This window comes from Tyto alba, unplaced genomic scaffold (assembly GCF_018691265.1).
Source record: "Tyto alba isolate M040663 unplaced genomic scaffold, T.alba_DEE_v4.0 Super-Scaffold_41, whole genome shotgun sequence".
Classification (NCBI taxonomy): domain Eukaryota; kingdom Metazoa; phylum Chordata; class Aves; order Strigiformes; family Tytonidae; genus Tyto; species Tyto alba.
In genome coordinates, this window is record NW_024881317.1 from 23,430,128 (window position 1) to 23,456,843 (window position 26,716).

The following is a 26,716-nucleotide window of genomic DNA, read 5'->3' on the forward strand; positions in this document are numbered from 1 at the left end:
CAACTTCCCTGGCGAGTGGCTCTTGTCCCTCACAGCGAGGCTGGCGCGGAGAGGAGCCCTCCTCCCGGGTGGCATCAGCAGGAGAGGAATCAATCCTCCCTCCCAGGGGCAGCGCTCGATAATTCAGAGGGAAATGGCAAGCAGGGAAACGTGTGAGTAATGTCTTGTTGGAGACGAGAGCCGTGACCTGCCAGGGCTGGTATTGATCGAGGGACCGATGCCAGATGGCTGCTGCTGCAGGGACGGCTGAGGGGCAGCCCCCAGCCTGGGCGGGGAGCAGCAGGAGGATGCTGCCTTGTGTCGGGCCGATGGGGGATTTGGGAGGTTGGGGGCTTTCGCCCTGCCCAGCACCTCTCCTGCCTGCGCGTGTGGCTGCTGCTGAAGGCAGATCTGCCTGTCCTGGGGCTCTTTGTGTATAACCCTGTTCTCTTTGCTCTCCCTTGCAGCAGCGATGCCGTCACCTGGGCAGACCCCGACTGCTGGAAGCCCTCCCAGGACGTAGGTGACCCCCAGGGCGTGGAGGCAGGGAGTAGCCTTGAACCGTGAGGGGCCGTTAACTCTAAGATGTCCTTGAGCAGCGGAGCTTCCGGAGGGAAAGGAATCGATGCGAACCCGGTTGAGACGTATGACAGCGGGGATGAGTGGGACATCGGTGTAGGGAATCTCATCATTGACCTGGACGCTGATTTGGAGAAGGATCAGCAGAAATTGGAAATGTCAGGCTCCAAAGAGGTGGGGCTCCCAGCGCCCAATGCGGTGGCAACCCTACCGGATAACATCAAGTTTGTGAGCCCGGTGCCGGGCCCGCAGGGCAAGGAGGGCAAATCCAAGTCGAAGAGGAGCAAGAGTGTTAAGGACAGTGGCAAGCCAACCCCGGGGACCTCCTTGTTCACTCCCAGCGAGGGAGCTGGTGGCAAGAAGGAGACTCAAGGACGCTCTGGGGACGGCGCGAACTCGGGCGGCTTGGTGCCTGCCGTCACCCCGAAGGGCTCGGAGAAATCGGCCAAGGCATCTCGCAGTGTGGCCGGCTCCAAGAAGGAGAAGGAGAGCGGCTCATCCAAAAGCAAGAAGGAAAGGAGTGAGGGTGCGGGGGCTGCGGCGGAGAAGGAGCCCAGCGTACTGCAGCCCCTGGCCCTGGCAGTGAGGGTGGGACAGTATGATGGGGGCCAGGGGACAGAGCCTGCTGCTGCCGAGCAGCTTGGGAGTATAGCTATTGACACGGGAGCTGCGCTCAATCCCTTGGGAGTTAAGTCGGAGCTGGAGGACGGGGAAAGTGAGTGTCGGCAGCTGAAAAAGGTGAAGTCGGAGAAGGTAAGAAGGGTGTTGGGGTGTGGGAGGCTCTGGTAGCAGCTCCTGTGCTGGCATGTGCTGCTGCGGGTGGTGAGGGAGCGGGAACGTACAGCGGGACCTTGTGTCTTACACTGTTGGGGGTCAGCACTGATGTATGGCTGGTGCCTCCTGGCTCTGGCATGAAGGCGGTTTCACCGTGTGATGTGCCGGGGTCTGAACACGGTGATGGGAGGGCACTGGTCAAGCCGTGCCTGGCTTCTGGGAACTGTCCACCAGCAAACTGCCTACCGTCCCTGTGCATCAGAGTACCGTCCTGCCGTACCCTCAGGGATTTGGTTTCTTCGGTGATACAACTCTGCCAAGTGGGTCCAAGCTTCTCTGGTTCCTGTCACTCTGCGGGAGGAGCCTGGGCTGGCGGTGAAGGTGATGTCCTGGTCCTGTGCCCACTCCACCTCCCAACAGGATAGGGCAGTATCTGTTGGCTGCTGTGCTCTGCTTCCCGGTGGGTTCACCTTGTGTGTCAAAGCTCCCTGCAGCTCCCAGAGGAATTTATTTCTCTCTGGTTGCATCATATGCAGAGAAGGAGACTTTAACGTGTTAGTAAATGTGGGATCTGTGTGGGTGCTCAGGCAAGCACAAGGTGCAGGGTTGACAGGAGTTACCGCCTCGTTTCTTGGTCTGCTGTTGATACGTGGGCTTTGTCTCACTTGTGGTGACGATCAGCCTTGGGCCGATGGGTTGCTGTGGGTGATTTTTTTTTTACATGTCACTCCCTCACTAACATGCAGCAGTGATGCTGAGCCGGAGAAGCTGCTCTTCCAGGTCACCAGGGGCGAGAAAAGCCCGCCAGCGGCGCGCAGCCGAAAGGGTGAATGGCCGTCTGAGTGCTTGGCTCTGGATATGGCCACTGGAGCGGCAGCTCGATTAGCTTGTTTCTTGGTAATTGCAGCAGCTGATGTGAGTTCTGCGGACGGATAGGGGAAGACTTTGAGCGCGTGGAGTTCTTCATGCTTGGAGCAGAAGCTCCTCCGCGTTTGCTGCACGCGTGGTGTCACCGGTCCGTGCCCGTTTGCTGTGCATGGGGTGAGCATCACGAGTGTGTGTGCGTGGGTGACTCAGCCCTATTGCTGTCAACACACGCTGGGGTGTCGGGAGAGTGGCTGGGGGGGTATCAGGGTGTGCGTTGCTGTGTTTGCGGCCAGCGGCTCCCTGGGAGGGTTTCTGCTTTGGTGTGGGGATAGTGGTGCTGGGCATCAGGAAAGGATGGGTGGGGAGTGCTCAGTGGATTTGGGAGGGTTGCTGAGACCAGTGAGATGTTGGAGATATTTTTTTTTTTTTACTTTTTCCATCCACAAAAAGATAGAGCATATGTGGAGAGAATGGTGGTGGGGATAGTTGGCCATGGGATGGCTCTGAGAGAAGAGCTGTTAAGTAGGTTGGTGCTTCCTCCACTCAAGAGGAAGACTCCTGGAGCAGGTGACTGAAGCTTGTAAAATTACGGGGTGGTGTGGAGACAACATATTGTTTCTTTGTCTTTTCTGGCAGCAGAGTGAATGAAGCCAGGAAGAGGAGCAGATAGTCTTTCCAATGATGGACTTGAATACTGCTGCAAAAAACTGTGGATGCTGAAAGTTCACCAATGCTCTGGGGCACCTGGGTGGGTTTGTGGAGGAGGAACCCATTGTGAGGGTGTACAATGGCTTGGGAAAAGCCCAAGAACGGATGGAGCTTGGGAAGTGGTTTGGGAAATATCTCAACATGTTTGGCTGTTATGTTCCTTCATAGCCATCTGCTGCTGGCCGCTGTCAAAGCCAGCACGGGAACTGGTTGGACCTTTGGTCGTACCCTGTATGGCTTTTCCTGTGTTTTTACTATTAAAGATTTATTTCTTTCACTGATGCAGCTGCGGAAACCCTCTGTAGGTAGAAATGCCAAAGTGAGGTGGGGATTATGAAGACAGGGACCAAACATTGGGGACCTTGACAGGCTGGAGGACTGGGCCCCATGTGAACCAAATGAAGCTCAACGTGCAAGGTCTTGCACCCGGGTTGGGGCAGTCCCCACTGTCAGTACAAACTGGGGGGTGAACGCGTTGAGGGCAGCCCTGCAGAGAAAGACCCGGGGACACTGGTGGGTGACAGATTGGACATCAGCTGGCACTGTGTGCTTGCAGCCCAGGAAGCTGATTGTATCCTGGGCTGCATAAAAAGAAGGATGGCCAGGAGGTCTAGGGGAGGTGGTGCTGCTCCTCTCCTTGCCTCTGGTGAGACCACCCCAGGAGCACTGCATCCAGTTCTGGAATCCCCAGCACAAGAAGGACATGGACCTGTTAGAATGGGTCTGATGAATGGCCATGAAAATGGTCTGAGGGCTGGAGCACCTCTGCTGTGGAAAGAGGCTGAGGGAGTTGGGATTGTTCAGCCTGGAGAAGAGAAGGCTCCGGGGAGATCTTATGGCAACATTTCAATGTTTAAAGGGGGCTTATAAGACAAATGGAGAGAGACATTTTACCAGGGCCTGCAGTGACAGGACGAGGGGCAATGGCTTTAAACTGAGAGTAGATTTAGACTGGCCATAAGGAAGAAATATTTTAAGATGAGGTTTGTGAGACACTGGAATGAGTTGTTCAGAGACATTATGGCTGGAAGGGTTCAAGGCCGGGTTGGACGGGACTTTGAGCACCCTGGTCTGGTGGAAGGTGTCCCTGCCCATGGCAGGGGAGTGGAACGAGATGATCTTTAAGGTGCCTTCCAACCTAAACCATTATATCATCTCCGTGCAGATAGCCCCTAAGGATGGTTCTGCCATTTTACTTGTGCAGTTTCAGATACAACCACATCGATGAAGGCTCAGCCCTGCTTTGAGAAGTGATTTAAGGTCTGGGTCTGCAGGAAAACATGTCGCATTTGCGCTCGGGAGGAAACATTGGCTGTGTTTCATCAGCCTCCTGGGGGGCAGCTAGATGGCTTCCTTCGGGTCGGGAATGCTGTGGGCCAAGAAAAGAAAGGTGCCTGCATGGCGAGGGGTGGGAAAGCAGTTTTATGGCTTGAGGAAAAGCCTGAGGAAGGGTGGAGGATGGAGGTGAGCAGTGGCATTGGGCTTTTCCTGTCTCCTGAAAGCTGCAGAGATGCCCCCAAAATGACATGTGGAATCTGAAGGACAAGCAAAGAGCAGAGGTACATGCTGGCTGTGGGAGGGCAGCTCCTCTGGGGAGTGCATCAGGGGGATGAAGGAGACGAGTTCCTGCAGGCCTGGGGACAAAGTCTGCCTGGGAAGCGAGAAACTTGCTCAGACTGAAACAGGAACAGCCACAACGTGACTCAGCCCAACCTTTGGTCTCCAGCAGCTTGTCCTCTGCTTAACCCTGTTCTGTTCCCGCTTCCGTTTCGGGCAGGGAGGCTGGTCTCCATCTGGGGATGAAGAAAGAGAGACAGTCTCTGCCTGCACCGGCTGGACTGCAGCCCGGTGTAAATGACCTCCCTGTACATACATGCACGCTGAGCAGTCAGCCTCCAGCCAGGAGGTTTTGTTGCATCTCCTTGACTGGATGAAAGAGCACTTTAGTAGCGAGTATTTTTCCTTGACGAGGTGCTTCAGTGCCACAGTCAGCTCACCGTTTGCCCCTCCTTCTGCTTTTGTGCTCTTTAAATATCTCACTGTAGGGTCTTGCAGCCCTCCAGTCCTTGCTGGATGTAGGAACAGAGCTTTTGCTTTTTCCAGACACCCTTTCATGTCAGTGGGTGCTCAAGCTGGTGTGGTGTTCCTGGGCGACATCACTCTTTTACCCCTGTCTGACATCGCAGCGACAGAGCCTGTGGACATGACCCACGGGCTCGATGGGACATGTTTTGCCACTGTGACCCCATAGCTCCTCTGGTTGCTGCTTCCCGGGATGAAGCCTCAGGAGCCAAATATCCCAAATGCCCTTTTCCTAGGTGCGTGTCTTGGCTGTAGCCAGCCTCCTGTCGCGGCATGCCCTGCCTTGTTACGTACCCTCCTCAAACCTGCTGCCATCGGGGTGTTGGGACACGAGCAATAACTTTGCCAGGGATGGGGCTGATGACGTTGAAACCCGGTGGCAATAACCCTGCTGAGACCTTTCGGGGTCTCTGGGGTGAGCTGAGCACCTAGTGTGGGTTTGCCTGGGGCTGTGGGCAGCTCCTTGCACCAGCCTGTGCTGCTCGAGCCCCGGAAGATATCTGAGGGGATGGGAATGAGAGCTTAATACTTCTTGCAGCAGGAAGAGAAATAAGCCTGTGCTGTTGCACCCATGCCCAGGGTGCGTGGACCGGCAACGAGATCTGACCCCGTGGGTCACGGGGGGATGGCCGGAGCTGAGCTGGGGTTTGGTTTGGTTTGGGGGGGGGGGGGGGCACCGATTTTCAGGAGGGAACGGCTGCTCTCGGCGAGCAGCCACGCTCGGCAAAATGGCCGTGCACGGGGGAGAGGCGCCGGCCAGGCTTGGGAAGCCTGTTTTTGCCGCCTGCCCCACCGGCTGCTTTCGGGTGGCCGAGCTGGCCCCGCGCTGTGTTCGCCGGGGTGGAGGGCGCTGGCTGGCCGGCTCTCCGCTCCGGCTCGCTGCCCGTGCCATCGCCCCTGCACCCCGCGCCTCAGCGTGCTGGGGCAGACCGGCCTGGCCGGGGGATGTTAAGCATTAAACAAAAGAGCCTCCCAGCTCTTGGCTGCCACTCCGGCTTTGTTTTGATTGAGAGGTTTGTTCAGCAGGAGGAGGGCGGGTTTTTTTGTTGTTTTTTTTTTTTTTTTTTTTTTTTTATCCCCTGCTTTTCTGACTAGCGTCCAGATGCGATGCTGCTGCAAACAAGGGAAAGGCAAACAGAAGCCACTGGAGACTCGGCAATTCTGAAAAGCCTCTCTGGGTCACGTGTGCTGCGGTTTTGGGCAGTAAGGAGGGTGCGTTTGGTCGTGTCCCTCTGCGGGAGAGAGGGTAGAAGCCACCAGTGTATTTTTTTCCCTGAATTCTCCCCGCCCCGAACACAGTGTGGTTATGCCCCGCGCGTTCCTCTGAGCAGAGATCCCTTACTACAGGTGGCCCAGTGGTGAGGAGGCTTTGTAAGGTGGGAGACACGGCAGTGGACAGGCCCCAAAGCTGGTGTGAAAATACAGTTCTGGATCTGTGGGAGGACAGTGTGGCATTGGAGGTGGTGCTGGAGCAGTGACTGGGAGCTCAGATGGCACTGGGAGAAGTGGGGTGGCTGTGCCACGCTGGTGGCAGCTGCCAAAAAAGAAATATTCCCCCGAAATACGTAATCTAACTCTCCCTGCTACCACTGTCTTGTCTGGTAGTTTGCAATGTGGCTTTGTTGTCATCTGTGCAGACCTTCCTCCCCTAAATCCAATAAAGGCAGACGTGCATGGTGACTTTAGCACTGTTCCTACAATTGTGCCCGTCCCAGCCTGACTGACATGTGGGATGACCCCCCCAGGTGTTAGGCGTCCCCCACCCATTAATTCTTTATGTGGATTCAAAGCACGGTTGCCCTTTTTCTTTGGCCATTTTTGGTGGGAGGGATGAGGTTTGGGGGTGGATCGAGTGGCGAGGGTTGGGCTGAAGGGGTGCTTGGATGATTGTAGCTTGAAGAGGTGAGATCAGAGAGATGGGCTTTGCTAGGCCCAAGCCCAACAAGAAATGGCTGTAGACTCTCTTAGGGACATTTTGTATGTTGGTTATTACATTTGCTTCCAGCTTTGTACCTCAAAGAGAGAGTGGTGCTCTGTGTATAGCCTGGAGACCACTGTGGGCTTGGCCCCAACCTGATCATGGGGGCAGCTCTTTGCATGTGGCCACTAATCCGGGAGATGTGGCTGCTAATCCTGTGCTGCTGCTTTACAGCATCCTGCTGGGGGTGTAAAGGGCTCCAGAGCTGTTGTGGCCCCTTCTGTGGCAGTATCCCAGCCATCGCCAGCTTCTTGCTGTCCCCTGGTGCTCGTCTTCTTCTTTGCTAGCTGATGGTGGCACCGGTACAGCAGCGCAGCAAGGCATTTGATGCAAGGACCTGGCAAAACCTGAGCTGCTCCAACCGGGGATCCCCGTCAAGGGTGAGGATGAAGAGGGCTCCTCTGCATTTGAGATGGTGGTTTGGGAAGCAGAGTTGCTTGATGTGGGACAAAGCCAGGATGGGGCGTTGTGGGCTGGTCCCAGCCTCATGTTTCAGAGACTTGCTTGTGATTTTGACCCAGATGTGATGGGCAGTGCCCAGCATGAGTTTCCTTGTCTTGGAGCCTGAGTTTGGGCAGAGAAACTCCCGATAGAGGCGTTCTGAAAACATTTTTTGCTTGATAGCCCCTCCAAACCTCGCTCTATCCATCCCTTCAGAGCTGGTGTTAACCTTGTACTTTGTTTTCCCCAGAAATTTTTAGAGCACGCGGAAAGCCTGGAACTTGGGGTAGGGACCCGCTTGTACTGGAAACCCGGGGCAGAAGCCATTTTCTTGCCATCCCGGTGCTGTTTCCCACCCCTCGCCCTGCAGGGCTCTGCTCTTCCCGGGGAATGGCAGCCGGAGCGGCATCGGCAGCTCAAGGGAGTGGGGCGGGGGGGGTTGTAGGCAGCTGCCGGCTCTTGCCTGCTCCTCTCGCCGTGGTTTCTCTTCTCCAGCCACGCTGGAATCGGCCGCCTCCAGAGCTGCTGACAGGCCTGTGTTGGGAGGCCTTGGGAATTACACCACTCGTTTCCTTATCGTCCCCGGACCCGCCGCCCGGAGCCTTCTGCTCTAGGAACAAGGCAAGAAGGGGGCACGCAGCCAACATGTGTCAAGAGCTACAAAGGAGGAAATTGGCCTCGTTCACTTAAAACCATGGGGTTAGTCTTTGAGTTTTGGCTCCTGCTGAGAGGTTATTTATATGTGGGCTTTTTTTTTTTTTTTGCTTTTTTTTTTTTTTTTTTTTTTTTTTATAACCGCTAGATGTAGCAGGCTGGGAGTTTCAGCTGATCCCACCTCTGAAGGTTTTATAAAGGAAAAATTGCATCTCTCCCTATTTGCTTTCCTGGCTGGCAGTGTTAGGAAGGACTAGTTAAGGGGTGTGTTAGCTTTGATGCCCGACCCATTGGCACTGCTGTATCCCGTTTAATAGGTCGTCTTGCTGAAAAGCAGCCCCGTCTCTGGCGGAGTGGGAAGCAGGACCTGCGGCTCCCCGTCAAGGACGTGGTGGTAGGAAACAGCCGCGCTGGGAAAGCGGAGAAAACATCTCCCCGTTTCTGAAGCGTGAGAGCAGAATGACAATGCGCTAACGAGGGAGCTGGCAGAGGGGGGACGTCTCCTTCTCGACGGGGTCCGTGCACTGCTTCCTTGGCACGAGCGAGCTGCAAATCCGCTCCCCTGATGCTTTGATTAGAGATTTTGATGAAAAGGCCGGCGGGTGATTGATCCTGCTGATTCATGGACCCGATTTCTCCTCCGATGGAGACGGTAACTACTTGAGATGGGTCAGATTTTGAGGCTAACCGCCTCGGGTAGACTCTCTGGTGTTTGTTGCTTTGCTTCCAGGCTGGCGGTGGCTGCTTATTAGCCTAATGACCCCAGTTCCCCAGCACCATTTATCTGCCTGAGTGAGATTTCTTTAAAGGAAGATTTGCGCGTCTCGAGCGCCGTGCGACCCCAAAGGCTTCAAAACCCCGGCGAGCTGCTCCTGCGGCCCTGCCGGGGAGCTGATGTGGGGGGAGTGTGCCAGGAATAACCTGCTAATGAGCAAAGCTGCTCCTCCACCCTGCAGCCGGAGAGGCTGCTGGAAAGGGCTGTGGAGCAAAGTGCTGCCTGCTTTTCCCTTCCTCTGCTTTTGAAGCCTGGCTTGTTGGGGATTTCGCTGCCTTTTCCCTGTTTTCTGCAGACACGGCGTCTTCTGCGCCACTGCTTTCCCGATCTTTGCCATGCAGACACGGCGCTGCATTGCTCTGCCGCTGCTCTTGAGGATGCTTTGGGCTGGAGCTGTGAATTCTGTCTTCCCTGGGAGTCCTTGTGTGCAGGCAACCTCGGAGATGTGCTGGGCGAGAGGGTGCCCCGGCATTCAGAGCTGATGGCAGGCAGCAGCCCTATGCGGGATTAAAAGGCAGCTAGTGATTGCAATGGACTTTTTTGGGTGACTTCTTGTGATGTTCCTACCTCGTGGTGATCAGCGCCTGGAGCTTGAGTCCTCACTGGGCTGCAGGAGAAAAGCCACCCCAGGTCTCGTGGATGTTGAGCCAGCAGCTAGAGTTGGAGAGCTGGAGAGAGCAGCCGAGGGCTGGAAAGAAATCGCCAGGCTCCAAAATGATTTAAAGCTACCAGCAGCCTGACGATATGTTGTATTTGGTGACAACATCTGCTGGAGATATTCCTGTCCCTGTTACTCATTCCTGCCCACGGACCAGATCAGGGAACTGATCTGATGTAAATAAATGCGCTCGGGGTTTTCTAGGGTGAGCTCAGGTTGCAGGCTGGCATGGGCGGGCGAGTGGGCACGCCGTGCCGCTGGGACGGACGGGATCGCGGGCGGTGGTGGTGCTGCCTGGGGCTGGAGACGGGGGCTTTGCTGGGATGATGCTGGGCTGTAAGGAGGCAGGGGCTCTGCCCGGCCGCCAGCCTCTTGAAGGGCTCACGGTGACTTTGGCCAGCACTGCTCAGCCCAGGAGGGCACGTGGTGCCTGTGCCATCCGCCTTGCCTCCTCCCATGCCCCAGCCTTGCCCCTGCCCGGTTGAACAGCGCCGGCTCCATCCCAGCGCTGCGGACAGGATAAATCCCTTTGCAGGAAGATGTTAACCACAAAGCTTTTATATGGTGTGGTAATGGCACTTGCTCATATCTGCTGATGTTTCCCCTGTGCTTGACACTGAAATTGGTTTAAAACTCAGTAAGTGTCTAGATTTATTTTAAAATATTGCCTGGCCCTTGTTCACTTGGGGTCTCTTGAAGCGTGTTGTGATGAATAATGCAGAGGGCATGCCTGCTTTGCAGGCTTAAGCTTTAATTCTGGTTGCGACATGGAGGTCGCCGCATTTTATGTCCCATCAAGGGGATGGGATGTGATACAACTCAAAAGCACTTTTCATTCAGCCAAGGGAGCTGGGGGACCCGCCGGGGTTCTTGGCTGCCCTATCTTGATGCAAACACTGGAGCCTCTGTGCCTCGGTTTCCCACACCCTCCGCACAGATCGGACGCTTCCCTGTTAGGCACAAACACGGACTTTGCTGGGGAGAGCACCTGACGTGCTCCGGGTGGAGAAGGCTACAAATCCTGTGCTTGTGGTGGTGTGTGTGTTAGGGGTTTTTTTGTTGCTTTTTTTTTTTTTTTTTTTTTTTTTTTTTTTTTTTTAATCCAAGCCAGAAACTAATTTCATTCCGGGAAGCTCACTCGCTCCCCCAATTAGCTATGTAAATGCAGTGTTGTGATTTTTTTTTTTTTTTTTTCCCCCCCTGGTGCTATGCAAATGAACACAGTTCCCAGACCCCCCCCGCTTGTCCCCCCCATCCTTCCCTCCGGTTGTTGGGATGCAGGTACGCTGCCTCCTGCACTGGGAATGGCTCTGCTGATCTGTTTAACAGATGGACGTGGCTTGTTCTGGAGCGAGCCACATACCATATGGCTGGTGGCCACTGCCCTCAGGCTCAGCCCTCACGAGAGGACCCCGGAGCCGGGGCATGGTCCTGGGTTCAAGTCTGTCGCTGGCTGGGCTGGAAAAGGGAGAGCGGCATCCTCCTGGTAGCTCATCCGTGGGTGGCAATGAGTGGAGACATGAGGTGTGTTGTCCAGAGGGGCTTGTTCCCTTTTTTGGGAAGGGCATCCCAAAATTAAGTGGTACTGGTGTCAGTGCCGGGATGCCGTATCACCGGTGCGGTGTGGCGAAGGGGCTGGAATGACCTCGTGGTCCTACGCCGAGCATGGCGCCTGCCCAGAGCTGCGGCTGATGTGACTATACCAGCTCCAAGCGAGTATTTCCAGCTGGTGCTGCCCTGCCAGCTTGGGATCCCGACCCACCCTCCCCGGGAGGACACACAGCCCCAGGTCTCCATTCCCGCGTCCCCTTGACCTGCCACGGCATAGGCAAGAAGAGTCCTTCGTAAGCAGAAAAGAGGAAAGCCATGGGAGAGAAGGGGGAACATCAGTGCTGGAGCTGAGCTCCAGCAATGGAGTGGGGAAGGGAGCCTTGGAAGAACAGGAAAGAGCTGGGGCTGGGCCATGCATGCTTGGGGGCCGCGGGACATCGCTTTCGAAGGCTGAAAAGGATCCTGTAAGGGGAGGATGGCTGGGCGACAGTCAGCCCTTTGAGGTGGTAACTAAGTCATCAAGAAGAGCTGGCAAAGCCTCTCCCATCCGGGTGTTGGGGAGACGAGCAGATCTATAGGATGCCTTGTAAGTAGAGAGACATTTTAGGGTTTCGAGTGGTTTGCTGTTCTGTGGCTTGGAGGGGAGGAAGGCAACTGTGTATATATATCACAGAGCCGAGCGGTTTGCTAACAGGAAGGTTTCTTTTTTTTGCTTAGCATTAACATTTCAAGGTACAGGAACTCTTTAGGTATTTAGTGTTTTATGGTCTTCCAGGCTGGCTATTAATACTCTGCTTTGTATACAGGGTGAAGGGAGCTGGAGGGACTGAGCTTTGAATGTCCCTTTGAAGGAAACCAGCCTTTTGGTAGAAAACCTATGGCCGTGAGCAGAGCATTTCTTAGCCGCCCTGATCAGGGGGAAGAGTTAAAGCCCATTGCTAGTGGGGAAGGCGAGTGGTTCAGCTTTCAGGCCATGCTGCATAGGGACTGGATCTTGCGTAAAAAAAGCAAAGGCTGCACGTGAAACCACCCTGTGGCATAAGGGTGACCGAATGTGCCATGGTTTTGCTGGATCGCTGCCTGGTTTGCTTGTGGAGGAGCCATGTCCCAGGAAAAGCCCCTGCTTCTGAGGGCCTCACAGCCTGTGCTCCTCTCTGTTCCATCTTGCAGACCGAGAAAACAGGAGCTGTTGGTATTCTCCGTGGGAGATAACTTAATGGTAGCTCGGACCAGCTTGTGTCATGTCTGCATGGTCTCTGTAAGTAGGTTCAGCATTTACCTGTTCCCTCAGGGACGTGAGGAGGTGCATGGCATTAAAAAATGGAAAACTTGGGATTTCCAGACTGTGTAATCAACAGTAGTGCCTTGGCTCCTGACAGGAGCACCTCCCTCTGTGGGGCCCTTCAAAGGCAGAAGGCATGGTGGAGAGGGCAGTGGCAGATCCAGTTCTGGTTTTTCTTCTGTGAATGGAGGCTGTTTTGGGGTTCCCGTTGCACCACCTCCATATCCAATGCTCCCAGCATGCTTGAGCCTTGGGGTCACGTGCATCCACTTTCCTGCAGGGAAGGGGCTCTCCTTGGCCACTCTTGGCTGGAAGAAGAGGATGGGTGAGATGCACCGCATCTTTGTGGTGTGCCGATGGTCTCCAGCTGTTGGCCGCAGGAACAAGAGCAACCAGACTTGCAGGTGCCTGTTGTTTCTGGGGAAGAAACCAGTGGTTTCATCCTCCGGGCCACTGAAGCAGCCAGATTTTCTGGGCAAGGCGGGGGGGTCCAATTTGGTACAGATCCCAAGCCGGTAGCGCAAGGAGCCCTGTGATGAGAGGTTGGCTCCTCTTTGGAAGCCACTGTCATAAAAGGGAGCATGTCAAGTTGGGGTGGGGGACCAGGGTTTTGATAAATTGGACATTTCTGGGCGTGGGGACCTGTTATGGAGCTGTGCTTTGTTCCTTACCCGCTGCTCCACTATTGTGCCTTGCCCAAAAGCCTCTGGGAGCCATCCTCCCTGGTCAGCCTGTTTCAAATGTGGCACTAAAGCAGTGCCTGGGGAGAGGTGCCTCAGCAGCCATGTAGACTGTGCGACTCCAGCCTCCCTCCAGTGAGCAAGGCCATTAAAACCAGTCCCCTGTGGGACCTGATGTTCTGATATGGGAGACAGGGAGAGAATTGCTTTCAATTTCCCATTGATCCTAATGAGTTGGTATGGGAGACTCAGATGGCCTGGCTCTGTTGGTGGCTATTAGCTCCGACACTTGGTGCCACTCTCAGGTCCTCTTTGCTCCTCAGTTCTAGGAAACCAAATAAAGAGGAAACCACTTAAGAGGATTTTAATCAGAACTTGGCAGAAGAACTTAAGGAAACCCAAGAAATCTTCTGACAGCCGTGCTTCATGTTGAGATTGCCGATGAATGGAAAGGGCAAAGATGGGACCAAGGCTTGAGTGGGTTGGGTTTCTTCTGGCCCGTTTAATGGGATCACATTAGAGTTCCTGCCCCCCAAGACTGGGTGAGAGGAAGGAGAAAATAAGCCTTGTTCAGTGTGCTGGAGACTTGCTGTCAGCAGGAAATGAGGCAGAGTCCTCTGGGAGCCGTTGATGAAAGTCATCCCAGGCTTGCTGGAGATGGCCGTTGTGGCTTGGGAGAAGGTTGCTTAATTTATAGTAATAGTGGCTTTGCAGATTGGGGCAGTAGTGTGATACAATTGGATTTCTTCAAGAAGTTGACCTTGTCAGGCTTGAGGAGCAGGCCTGTGTGAACATCATGAAATTCAGCAAGGCCAAGTGTGAGGTCCTGCACCCAGGTTGGGGCAATCCCCACTGTCAGTACAGACTGGGGGATGAATGGATTGAGAACAGCCCTGCAGAGAAAGACCTGAGGATACTGGTGGGTGACAGATTGGATGTGACCCAGCAATGTGTGCTTGCAGCCGAGAAAGCCAACTATATCCTGGGCTGCATCCAAAGAAGTGTGGCCAGCAGGTTGAGGGAGGTGATGTTCTCCCTCAACTCCACTCTCATGAGACCTCACATGGAGTACTGTGCTCAGCTCCGAGGTCCCCAGTGCAAGAAGGACATGGACCTGTTAGAACAGATCCAGAGGAGGGCTGTGAAAATGATCTGAGAGCTGAGACACCTCTGCTATGGAGAAAGGCTGAGAGAGCTGGAGTTGTTCAGTTGGAGAGGCGCTGGGGAGACCTTACTGTGGCTTTTCAATATATGAAGGGGGCTTGTAAGAGAGATGGAGAGGGACTTTTTATGGGGTCTGTAGTGACAGGACAAGGGGCAGTGGCTTCAAACCGAAAGAGGATAGATAGAGGAAATAAGGAAGAACTGTTTTTATGATGAGGGTGGTGAGACACTGGAAGAGGTTTCCCAGAGAGGTTGTGGATGCGCCACGATAGGATATGTTCAAGGGCAGGTTGGACAGGACTTTGAGCAACCTGTTCTAGTGAATGATGTCTCTGCCCATGGCAGGGGGTTGGACTAGATGGTCTTTGAAGAAGGTCCCTTTCAACCCAAACCATTCTATGGTGCTAAGTTGCTGCTGGTAGTGGTAAATGCTGTTGGGAGTGAGAAATGCTGCTGTGAGGTTCAAAGCCCTCGTGAATCATTTCCAGGTTCCAACTGAAGCATGCATGACGAGTGTCTCCTTGCTTGGACAAACCTGTTGCTGTGATGAGAGATTAATCTTGGCTCTCCAAACCCTCGCTTAGAGCTGGGGGTGAGTTTCCCATAACATTTTCTCAGCTCAAGTTTCTCATTTTTGGGGCTTGGCTCAGTTGTAACTCCTTCTGCAAACTGTTATTTTGGAAGAATTGATTAAAAATCTAAAAATCCATTGCGTGGTGTGAGTAGCTTGACCATTTAAGGGGAAGGAGAGCTGCAGGAGCGGTTCTCACGTGTGTGTGCTGCAGATGGGTAACCCAAACTAGCATGCATTTTCTGATTCCAGGCAAGGTTAGCATGTTGTTTTGGTTTATGCGTGTTGGCCTTGTGCTGCTGGGCATAAACCCCCCCCCCAAGTTGTGTTTATTTGTAAAGGGCTCTTCAAGACTATGATGTACCATTGCTTTTTGTTTTACTGATATTCCAACATCTGGACTGTTTTCTTAAATGTGCTTTCATCCCAGAAGAGGTTAAGGGAGTGAGAGCTGTTCTGATAAAGCTGCCAAAAATAATCTTTGCTTGAGACTAAGTACCACTCTCGAGACTTTCTTTTGTAAGCAATTTGTGGGTGAGCACAATGAACAACCCTAGGAAGCCCCCAAATACTCCAGCTGGTCATTCCTGCTGGGGGTTATAGGACTATAAATTCTCTGCAGGAGTGTTTGTCACGTGCTGTGTGAGGTGATCTAATAGCAGTCAGGGAAGTTGCAGGAAACTGGTTGAGGTGACTGAATTCTTGAGAGGAGGGATCTGCGTGCACGTGGTTGGGCCGATGGGAACAGTCTGGGACTTGCTGATGCATGCATCCGTCTTCCTCCCTGCAAAATGAATTGCTTTTGCTCCTTCAGGATGACATCTGAACCTGCGACAAGCTGACGTAACGAGCCTGATAGCTGGCATAGCTTTAGGTGTTGAGGATGCAATGGTGACAACATGATAGGGATGACCTTTAAGGTATTGTATGAAGAGCCATCTGAAAAGTAGGTTGGTGCAGCATTGGAGTTGACTGTTTGGCGCTTGGCACCTGGGAAATGCAGAGCTAAGCTGAGCGCAGCAGCCTTAACTCTGCCCCCTTCGTCATGCTCCTTCTGGCAGTGTTTTCACTAAAAATCACACGTCCGTATGCTGTGACTTTGTTTGACAACTTGTGCAGTGAAAAGGAGCTACACTTCTTCGTTGATGAGACCCGTAGGTATACACGGCATGTGTTCTCCAAAGTTGCGTGGCCATGAAGCAAAATATGTTTTTGATGCCATCTGCTTCATAGGGGGCAGAGTTAGAACTGCTTGAGGAAGCTTAATGTACCCTCCTAGCTTGCATGGGATCCAATCCTGGCTTTGGGCTATACTGTGCCTGTCCTGAAGGACCCCGGGGTGGTTGGATTGGGTCAGCTCAGTGAATTCACAATTAACTGAATACAGACAACTCCTAAGGCCCTGCGAAGGAGAGCATGCTTGTAGGAGGTCTTTCTTTTGAACCTCTTGGTTGGTGGCTTGCATACCCTGTTAAGCCATAGGCTTCATGTTTTGTAGGTGGGACTTTCCTGGTGAGAATATTGGTGGCTGTCATGTCCCGTTGAGTAATATGCAAAGCCAGGCCTTAAACATGCTGCTGCTCGAGTTCATGTAAGACCGGCTTTGGAGGAAGCAGGAGCGAAAGGTGAGTGCAACCAGGGCATTGACACTACTGCTGGTGAGCAGAGAATTAGTCATGACCCATAGCCTGGACCCCATAAACAGTTTTGATACTAACTTGGAGGAGGTCATATTGGTGGGACAGTATGTTCCTTCCTGGGGACTTCTTTTGGCTCTGGAAACAGGAACTCTGGAAAGCACCATCGGGCTTGGTGGCTCTGCCTGCAGAGCTCCTCGAAGTCCCAGGATGGCCGAACGTATCTGTGCTGGCCAGGAGCCACGCTGGCTCCTGCCCGGGGTTATGGGGAGTGGGGCAGGATGAGAAGCCTGACTTTGGAGACTCACTGGAGGACTCCAGCTGGCTTGTAACCCAACGGGGCTGAAAGCAGCCGCTCTTCCATCTGGGCCAAGAATTTGCAGGGGCTTAATTGACCTGTCCTGGATTCAGGCTGTAACGCTGTTCCAGTGTCAGATTTATTGTTGTTACTGGCAGGCGGTTGCCCGAGCGCCTGGTGCAGCTTCTGCAGCTGGTGTGTTCCCAGTGGGGCAAACACTGCTTGCTTGTTCTGGACCGAAATGAAAATCTCAGCCTAGCGTTGCTTGTTGGGCTTTTTAAAAACAGTACTTGAATGTCCAATACTGCAGGTCTTCATCTTGTTTCTTATCAAGAGGTGATCATGCTGTGTGTATTTTTGAGTGAAGTGTGATCAGTTTGGTGAAGATTTTGGACCCTCTCTGCGTGGGGGGAAAGTTTTTTATCTGTGTATATTTTTCATGAGCACATAGCAGTATGTGGCCAGGGCTTCATGTACCTTCCTGGGCCGTTTGCAGCCTGCTGATATTTTTCTGGGAAAAAGCTAGCTGCTGGAGCAGAGCCACCTGGGCTTCACCTTGCAGAGGAACTGCTTTTTTTGTGGGGGGTAGGGGGACTGCCTTGGGCTTGCAGCTTGATCTAAAGGATCATCCTTGAGTCGCAGCAGGATGTGGGATGCTGGCACGTGTACGTGAGTGCACTACCCGGGGAAGTTGAGCTTGACACTGGAAGGTGATCGTTTCAGAACGGTGATGTCTTACGCTACAGGTCTTTGCCCCAACGTTTGTGCCTGTCTTCTTGTTGCTGTCTGCTTCAGCGCCTTTGCCATTCCCTCCCGTTGTCCTTGTGGGGGAAACAAGGAAACCGGAGGAGCCGGGTTTGGTTCCACCTTCAGTCTCAGCAGTATCTGACTTGCAAAGTCATTCGGACGGAAGGTGCTTTGAGAGACTCCCATGCATGAGATGGTGCTCAGCATGCAGATTTTGTGTGGAGGTGTTGGACTGGGAGTCACTGGTAAAGGAGACAGGCCAGCTATGTGAAACACTCCCTAGAGCAGGGCAACCTGCTTGAGCAAGGGAGTTGGACCAGATGACCTCCGGAGGACCTCCCCTCCAACCTCAGCCATTCTGTGATTCTTTCATGTGCCCCAGTAGTTCCTTACTGGAAGGGTCTGCCACCAAAGCCAACTTGCATGTGAAAGCAGCCGTGTCAGGATGTGGGTGCATGCTGAAGCCCACCTGCATCTCAAGATGTTCTAGCCTAAACTAGGTGTGAAGAAGAGTGACCAGTGCCCTGGACAAGCGAAGCTTCATCTTATGACATTCGGTAAACTGCAGCTGTGCTGAGCAGCTGAATTGTACCCAGAGTTCATATTTTCTTGTGCCTTTGTCCTATAAGAGTCAGGTTGTCCCGGATGACTGGCTGAGATGTGAGGTCCTGCCATATTCCCTGCTGCTCAGGGGAAGACCATGGCCACGGTCTTCCTACTTGATGGCTTCTATCTAAAGAAGAGAGCTGGGTACACAGGGACGGGAGGCAATGTTGGGGTAATGTTCTACTTTGGTTTCTCCAGTCTTCCTTGTTGTCCTGAACTGCTTTCAGCCTAGATATGTTTCAGGAGACAACAGATATTTGATTATGATCTTAGAAGATGGAGGATCTCAGATGAGAGCTTCCCCACACAGCGTTTGTGTTCAGCCTAAGCTTGTGCACAGGAACTTCCCTGCATACTCTCATGGTCATTGGAACTTTGCTGCTACACCTGGAGGTGTCCTGATCCTTCCTGCTTCTGGCTCTTCTTCCTACACAGATGCTCCAGGGTTTGCTTGTGCAACCGTGTGGAGAACTGGGGTATGATCCCATTAAAAGCTGTGCTGGGCGACACCAAAAGCAGGTTTTAACCAGGTGGTTTCCCAATGCTGCACAAATACTTGTGTTGGTAAAAGAGAGCTTTGGGCCAGGGTAGGAATGGGCAGCTACGGATGGAGCATGGTGGGATGGTTTCTTCTGGTGATGTTGCTGGTCCATGAAGGCTTGCTGAATGTGGCCTGCATTGGTAGGCAACCATAGGGACAATAAACCTGTCTCCATCTGGGATTCTGGCTGGCAGGGCTTTATTTTCTTCCTGGAGAGCCTGGTCTCACTCCCTTGCGGATGGGTTGACGTTTCAAAGCTGCTGTTGCTCACGGAGAGCCTTCCTCGCCACGCTTTCGGCAGGCTCCTTCTTTCCCAAGGGTGCAGTGCAAAGGGCTGTGGGCACAGGAGGGGAATGTTGGAGCTGCACCCCACCCACGCCCATCCTCGATGCCTGAGGGGAGGGGGGTTGCCTTCAGTAATCCTGACTAATCCTTTAATCTGTATCAACACTGATAGGTATTAAAGCAGCAGATAAGGTTCAGACCATGGCTTGGAGCTCAGCGATATCCCCACCCTCTTCCAGCTAAATCTGTGCTGATTGCGCTTTCTCTTAAGGGGACCGTGCTCGTTTGCTGAGCAGCTGGAGTGGGTTGAGAGGGTGGATTAGCTGCTCCCAGCTGGAGAGTGCCCTTGTCACCGGGCTCCAGCTTGCCAGACAAGTCTATCGATCTGTCTATGTATGTTCCTGGTGACCAGCAGTCCTGTGCTTGCCGGAACAAACCCTTCCAGTTGCGCGTTCGTCTGCTGATCTGGAGCAGATCTGGTGCCTCCTGCTTTTTATCTGTTATGTCCACCTGGATATAAGCCTGATTTGGCTGTAAACACTTCATGGAGCTCTTAGGCAATGAATGTGAAGCCTCCCTGGATCAGCTGGTGCTGCTGATGTGCACTTCCTTGCTGCCTGCAGCTCCGTAGCAGGATTTCCTTCCTATCCCACCTCCAGACCAGGACTCCCACTACCACATCCTCCTCCTCAAAGGCCTTCTGCACTCTCTTCTTTTTGGGCATCTTTACTCATGACTGAGGTCTGCAATGTTCTCGCTTGTACAGCACCTGAGCACCTTTGGTTGCCCGAATGATCCAGCGCTGTGAAGGTGGGACTCCAGAGCTGGCTGTCCCATATTTAGTGGGCAGCAAACAAAAGTTGTTAATGCTGGGAAGAGTAGCTCCTGGTCAACTTCACTATGCAAAGCAAACTGTTCCTGTTGGTTTTGCCATCACAGGCTTTCCCTGTCCTCTTCCAGCTTCTCCTTGTGCTCATGGGATCGCTCTGAGTTTGCCACCAGTTCCCTCATCAGCAAAGCCATGGTTAATCCTTCCCTTAAATCCTCTAAGCTGTCAGCAAACAACCCTCCTCTTAAACTTCTAGCACGCAAGCTCGGCTGAGACAGAGCCTGGCTCACAATCCCAAGGTTTTATTTTTGTTTGCAGATCATCAGCTCCCAGTTCCATTTTTGGCCAGCACTGGAGGCTCCCCCACCATTGCTGGGGAGCAATGGGTGGCTCGCTTGTGCGTGGCCTGCAGTGATATATCCTAGGTGTAAAAATATTCAGGTTCTTAATCACCTAATGACAGGTTCCCAGTGCGTCATGTTGTTTGAAGTCTCAGGTTTGTGGCTTCAGTTCAACAGGGCTGAGGTCTTGCCTCTCTATGGAGCCTCCTGTCCCACGGGCAGTGTGTATTGGTCTTGCTTCTTGTCTGAGTGGGTTGGACATGCAGGTGGTAGGGCCAAAATGGGCTAAAAAACAAGAATAAAGCTTTTTCTATAGACACGCTTGCCTTTCTGTGCCCAAAACCTCAAATCTTTGTGTAGCTGTTTCACTTTGAGCGATGATGATAGTGCATTGATAGTTTGGCTCTTCCAGATTTGTTTTTTCCTTCAAAACACAAGGTTGTATTGTTGTTTTGGGCTGTATTTTCCTTGGTGATTAGGTTCAGTGCTTCAGTTTTCTTTTGGAGGACCTCTGAATATCCCCTCCTCGGAAAATCGTCATCCTGTAAAGCATTTGGCAGAACCCGAGGGAACAAAAAGTCAGTGAGCGCTTCTCAAAGTCTCAACCTGCATATCTTGAGTTTCTCGCCCATGTCATTTGGTTTCTCTCTTAAAACTCTGGATGAAATACGCTTTGGAAGTGATGGGATTTGCATTGCACTTGCTCTCTGGGCTGTCCAACAAGCACCGTAAACCCTTTTCAACTTTTGATCCCAGGGGGAGAGAAGGCTCCAAGACTCCCTGAGGAGCATCAGATGGCATCTTGCCACAGATTGGCTTGTGTCTGGGGATTACTTGGTAAAAGAGAAGGAAAGAAAAAAAGGTTAATACAGCTTTGGGAGCCAGCAGGTCCAGAAGCTTGTGTTCTTCAAGCTGTGATGGTTCAGCTTGGCAAGTCGGCTGACTCAAGGTGCAGGTGGTTCTCAGCTTATCCCTGCAGTCCGGCAGAGGAAATGGGATTTGGAGGAAATGCCATATGAAATTTGAATTTCTGAAGAACTGGTTTCTTAAAATTGATTTCTTTAAAAAAAAACCACAACAGCGCACTGGTTAGCACGGGCTAATTGCAAAAGCCACGTGGCTTGTGAGAGTGGACCTGCGAACACCCTCTGTTTGCACAGGCTGCTTTGCTGCTTGCCCCTCGCTGGCAGCGGGAGAAGGGACCGCTTGGCTCCATGCTCAGGCAGCATCGTGCCAGCAGCAGGATTCACGGAGCCGCCAGCTCTGCCTCTGAAGCCTGTAACACTGTGAAAACCCCGGGGCCGAATTTCGGGGTGAGTCGGGGTGGGAGAACACCCACGGGCAGGTGTTGGGCAGCTGCAGAGCTGCTCCCATGAGCAATGCTCCTGCCTGCTGGTTGCCATCACTCTTTCCAGGAGCTCAAGGGAGGATCAGCCTCCAGGCGTTACATGCTTTCACGCAGGCTGATGTGCTTGCTCACCTACCACCAGCAAGCACAGGCTTGAACAAAAGCCGGTTGCCTGCATCTGCGTGGTTCTTTTTTTTTTTTTTTTTTTTTTTTTTTTTTTTTTTTGCAAACGAGCTGGGTGATCTTGGCTTGGCTGCTGGCACTGCATCTTGCAGCATATGACAGATAATCGGCCTGGCTCCCCGCCCGCGGAGGAGGCGAGGCTCCTATCGATATGTGACCTGGAAAGGCACGTCAGCTTTATAAATCACTGCCTGCTGCTGCCGCTGCTTCGCGCCTCTCTCGTGCTTCTTGGCAAATTCAATATCCGCCGCGAAGCTACTGATCACTCCTCGCCGCTGGGCGAGTGTGCTGCTTGCGATCAGAGTCTGCCCGGGGCCAAGAGGCAGGGCGGGCTTCCCTTCCAGTCCCCTTCTCCTCTTTTAATGTGGTTTCTCAAGGGACAAGCAGAGAATGTAAGTGATGAACTGCAGGCTGGAGGCATGGCTCTCCCCTCCGCCCACACTCCTTGCGACGGGGAGGATGTCTCCTTACAGTCACCAGGACTGCCGCCCAACCCCAGCCGACAGCCTCAATTTTTAAAAGCCAAGGACTGCTGGGTGAAGGATGGTTTTGCTGTAGCAGTTTGGATTTTGAGTAGTTGCCTTGGGTTGCATCAGGTTTCCAGCTCATAGGGGTTCAACTGCACCAGGTCTCCACGGATCTGCCGCGACTGGTCACGAACTGTCCCGGGAGCAACTGTATGCTGGAAATAGGGTCTGTGCCCTTGATCCCTTTTCTAGAAGCAGTGAAATCAATGCAGTGAAATGTTGTGGCATCTCCTTTGGGGGTGCCAAACAGGCTGTTCCCCGCGGGTATCCTCAGAGAGAAGCCTCTGTTGCCAGCTGAGCCTTTCCTGCCAGCTCCACACTTGAGCCAGCGCCTTTCCGGCACAGAGCGCCTCGTGCCTTTTCTCCAAGCATACCTGAATCTGGAGCCCAGCTCGCTGAATTTTTGAAGCCACCGGCAGGTTTGCTACCAAGCAGGAGGAGGGCTTGGGATCTGGGCAAGGTCTTTGGGTGGCTTCATGCTCGATGGGTTACCAGTGCTGAGTTTAAGGGTGTCTCAGGCTGTCCTGTCTGTTGTAGGGAGCAGGGGGGGATGAATTCCCTGAACTCAGCACAGGCTTGTTAATGAGCCGAAAACCATTTTCTATCGCTGGATGAACTGCAGCAGGAATTGCTCGGTGGGGGCACGGTCAGGCCCTGAGCTTTGCGAGTGCTGGCAGTCCCCGACACTCGCTAAACAGAGCAAAAAATTGCCGTAGCGCTTTATTCCAACAGCAGGAGCAGAGGCGAGCGGAGCTGCCAGCCTGCCTGCGCTCGGCTGAGCCCGGGGAGACCGCCACTGCCTGACTTTACCGTCCTGGAGCAGGCAGTGGCACTGGGCTGGGCTGCCAGACGTGATGAAGAGGAGGGTTAGGTGAGAAGGCTGCAAACTGGTTGGTGGACAATGCCCATGGATGCTTTCCTCATTTGTCTGCCATCCTTTCAGGGCTGGCTTTTCCATTTGGGATCAGACCAAGCAGCTCCTGTTTGATTTCCCCTTCCTTGAAGGTTTTTGCTTCAGCTGTCGGTGCTGCTGTATTCAGGCTTTTCCTTAAGCATCTGTTTCTCGTGGCTGAAGATGCGGCGAAGCTGGTCACGGATGCTGGTGTTTGGTTTGTTGCTTTTCGGCGACGATGCTTTTCTGGCATCCCAGTGCCCCCGCTTTCCAGTCTGTGTGTGGGGAGCTGCAATCGCTGGGATTAAGCCACGGAGGCTATGAAGGATGATGTCTCCCGGGGACGAGCTTTGCTCTCCTGCTCGCTGTGGTCGGTGGGACGGGCGGTGGGTGATGAGAGGGACTGGGCTGCTCTTTGGGTGGGAGCTGTGGTGCCTTTGCAGACCAGAGCTCCACTGTGGTGGTGAGAGGCTCCATCTCCAGTCCCTGCTTGCCCTTGGCAGTGGTGTTTCGCCTGGCCCAGGGTTTTGTGGTGGCTTGTGGTTCTTAGGAAGCGTGCGGGGGGCGGTTTGCACGTGTGGAGGGGTCAGATGTTTGGGGCTAAGAGGTGACTTCAGGAAAAGGACTCTGAAGCTTAAAGCACAAAGCAAGCCAGGTTAGTGGTCTGGGTGCAGTGCAAGAGATGCTCTAAGGAGTGCAGGATGCAGTGGGTGAGGCCACCGCAGCTGCGGCTGTAAATAGTGCCCCTCTCCTTAGGGAAAGAGTAAATTGTTTTCCCTTGCTTGCTGCATCCCTTTCTCTCTCCCAGTGCCCTGTTACTCCTCCTCTTCCCTGCCATTAATTGCTTAGCGGTTGCTGATGCAATTAAAACAAGATGTGTCTGCAGCCTCTGTGCTCGCCTCCCTCCTCCGAGCTCTTCCTCTGCCTGCATGCGAGGAGGTGGGAGCTGCTGCCTTGGGAAAGCAGCTCAGGTCCCTGCGTTGGCTCGCTCATGCCCGCAGCGTTGGGCCATGGCCATGTGGTCCCCAGAGAGGGGGAAGTGGCTGAGCCAAGGCTGGATCAGGGATGTGTCTCCCGGCCTGAGAAGGTGGCTGTTTGACTCTCACCACCCCTGAGGACGCGAGCAGGCTAAAGCAGAGACTTTCAGGCTTCTTGGTTGCTGTTTGACATCAGCTGCATCTTTTTTTCTTTGCCTGGGGACCAGGGTTTGGTTTGCAAGTGCGATTCTGCATGCATCAGCTTGATCAAGTGCTGGGCAAAGCCTCCCAGGTTGAGGAAGACCTGTGTAGGGGAAGCAGAGGGTGGGGAGCCCTCCCTGTTGGTTTCTTTGGGTGGTCTCCATGCTCCAGAGCATCCTGTTGCTCTCCAGCCGTGCGCACGTGCTCTCCTGCCTTGGTACAGTCGTGAAATGCTGGAGCTGAAACCCCAAGCTGGGCCTGGCCTGCAGGAGGACTAATGGCACTAGTTTTCCCAGCACGGCTGTATCCAGACTGGAAAGCATGTAGTTTTGGATGGGCCAAGGCAGGGCTTATGGAGGAGGGTGGGCAAGCAGTTGGGCAGGGTGGGTTTTAGTAGAAGCGGGATGCAGCTGTTGGTGCTGTGATAGCTGGTAGAAACGCTCCCAAGGCAGCATAAATAGGGGCTCCTCTGCATCTCGTGTTTCCATCTCTGGAGCGGCTTTCTGTAGCTTTCAGTTAATGCCTGCATGAGGTTTGCATGGGTCAGTGCCTTGCTGGCAGAGCCAGGGCTGGCCGCGCTCTTCCTCGTGCCTCTGCTCCAGGCTGTCCCATAGCTGCCAGGCTGAGGTGGTGATGACTGATGGGCAGGACATCTTGCAGGGCTGGGGATCATTTGTGCAGCAGCTAAAGCTGGATGACTGATGAGTTACGGTCTCTTGGCTTTCAAGGGAAGAAGAGTGACAGTTATGGACCATAGGAGATGCGCAGCTAAAGGAAAAGACCCTGGCTTAGTAATCTCCGAGGACGGCAGCTGAAGAGGCTGCTGGTACAGAGGCCAGAGAGGGCACAGAAGACATTCGCTCCGCTCTGGGTGGGAAGGGAGGTTGCTTGTTACAATGGAGAAAGGCTTTTCTCTGCTCTTAGCCTGCATCCCACATCTCTCCCTGCTTGCATAGCTCTGCCCAAGGCAGTGTCCCCTGGCGTGATTCCAGCTGGGCGCCCTCCTCTCTGTCTCTGAAACCTTGTATGTCTTCTGGTCTCTTCTCTTGCTCCTTCTGGAAGTTGGTGCTGCTCCTCCAGTGCTGCCTGTTGGCTTTGGTGGGTTACTTCTGCTTTTTACATCCTTATTTGTGTTCCTCTGTTCCCTGTTACCTTATTCAGGGACGCGCTTCAGATCCCCTTCTCCATTGTGTCTGTGGTGGTGGTCCTCCATGTGAAGGGAATAATTTCTTGGCTTTTTACCAAGTTGTAACTCTTTAATCCTGTTGAATCCCTCTCAGCCCCTGGCTGTTTCCTAGTCCCCATGCAGCTTTGCTAAGGCTTTCATCCCTGCAGCCATCAACTTTCTTCTCTGAGGCAGTGTCCTTCAAATACCAGGGCTTTGTCTTCAGTCTCCATGGCCAAGAAGCATCTCTGGGATCTGACATACTGGCCATGCCCTCTCCTTTCCTGGCAGCCTCTGCTTCTGTGCGCGTTTGATCCCTTGAGCAGGGGCACTCCCGGCTTCAAATCTGGGGCAGCATGACTTCTCTGAACTGTTGTACTTCGCTTCCCAACTCTTTTTTTTTCTTTTTTTTTTTTTTTTTTTTTTTTAACCCCCCGTGCCTCTGCTTTCTTTGTGGGAGTGGGTTAGATTGGCCAGGGACTGTGTCCTTGAGTTGTGCCACTGGGCTACATTGTGTTGAATGCTCTTGGGGACCTCTTTGGTTGTCCCTGCATGAGCTACGTGATGTTGTATGGGGGACATGGCTGCGGTGTTTGCTGTAGAGAAGAGCTTGGTGATGTTCAGACAGGTGCCAGGGTGTCACCTTCTGCCTCTGCTTGACAAAAGCCACCATCAGGAACATGTGTTGGCAGAGCCCCAAAGTGATGGGTAGTGGGAGCAGGGAGGGCTTTTGCTGCCCACAGCACTCTGAGCACAGGGATTGCGACAAACAGCCATCCATCCATCCATCCATCCATCCATCCATCCATCCATCCATCCATCCACCCACCCACCCACCCATCCATCCACTTCTTGCCTTCATGTCCACCTTCCTGCCTGCTTCCAGGGTGTCCTTGACCAGTGCCCTGCTTCATTGCCCTGACCCGGGGCAGCCCTGCCATCTGCAGACAAGCAGCCCATTAGCACGCCCTGGCATGCAGGAGCTGCGAGTTGGCACGCTGGGGACCTTCTCCCTCACTCCAAATAATGTCTTACGTGATTATTGTCAACAAAAAGCTGTTACTCCTTTCCATCAGGTACAAAGCAAGAGTAGATGAGTGTTTACAGACACGCCACCTCCATGTTTTCAAGAGAGATGGTGTGATTAAAGGTCAGATGGGTTTATTAGAGACAGAAATGCATTTCTGCTTCTTCAGGCTGAAGTAGAGGTATCTAAAGCTGTTGGCCAACCACTGCAGTAGTCCTGTAGCTTTCAGTGTAGGTTCTGGAATACTACCCCACTGGTAATGGGGAATCCTTTCTTGTGGAGTGCCATTGGGTCACGACACCGATCCAGGACACACATATGACAGTGATGTTGTGGGGAGGGACTCTGGTATCCTGCCTTATCCCACTT

General features: G+C 53.3%; 1 protein-coding gene across 3 annotated transcripts in view; it reads left to right on the plus strand.

The window, feature by feature from the left end:
• ZNF609 (zinc finger protein 609) overlaps positions 1–26,716 on the plus strand; it is a 73,305-nt gene that overhangs the window by 14,372 nt on the left and 32,217 nt on the right. For 2 of the 3 annotated variants that reach the window (XM_042804037.1, XM_042804039.1), the window contains exon 2: positions 447–1,311. In XM_042804037.1, the coding sequence (XP_042659971.1) occupies positions 565–1,311 (747 nt within the window). In that variant the 5' untranslated portion in view covers positions 447–564. Of the gene's footprint in view, positions 1–446; positions 1,312–11,574; positions 11,633–26,716 lie in introns of those variants that run through there. The other variant, XM_042804040.1, reaches the window with a different exon arrangement.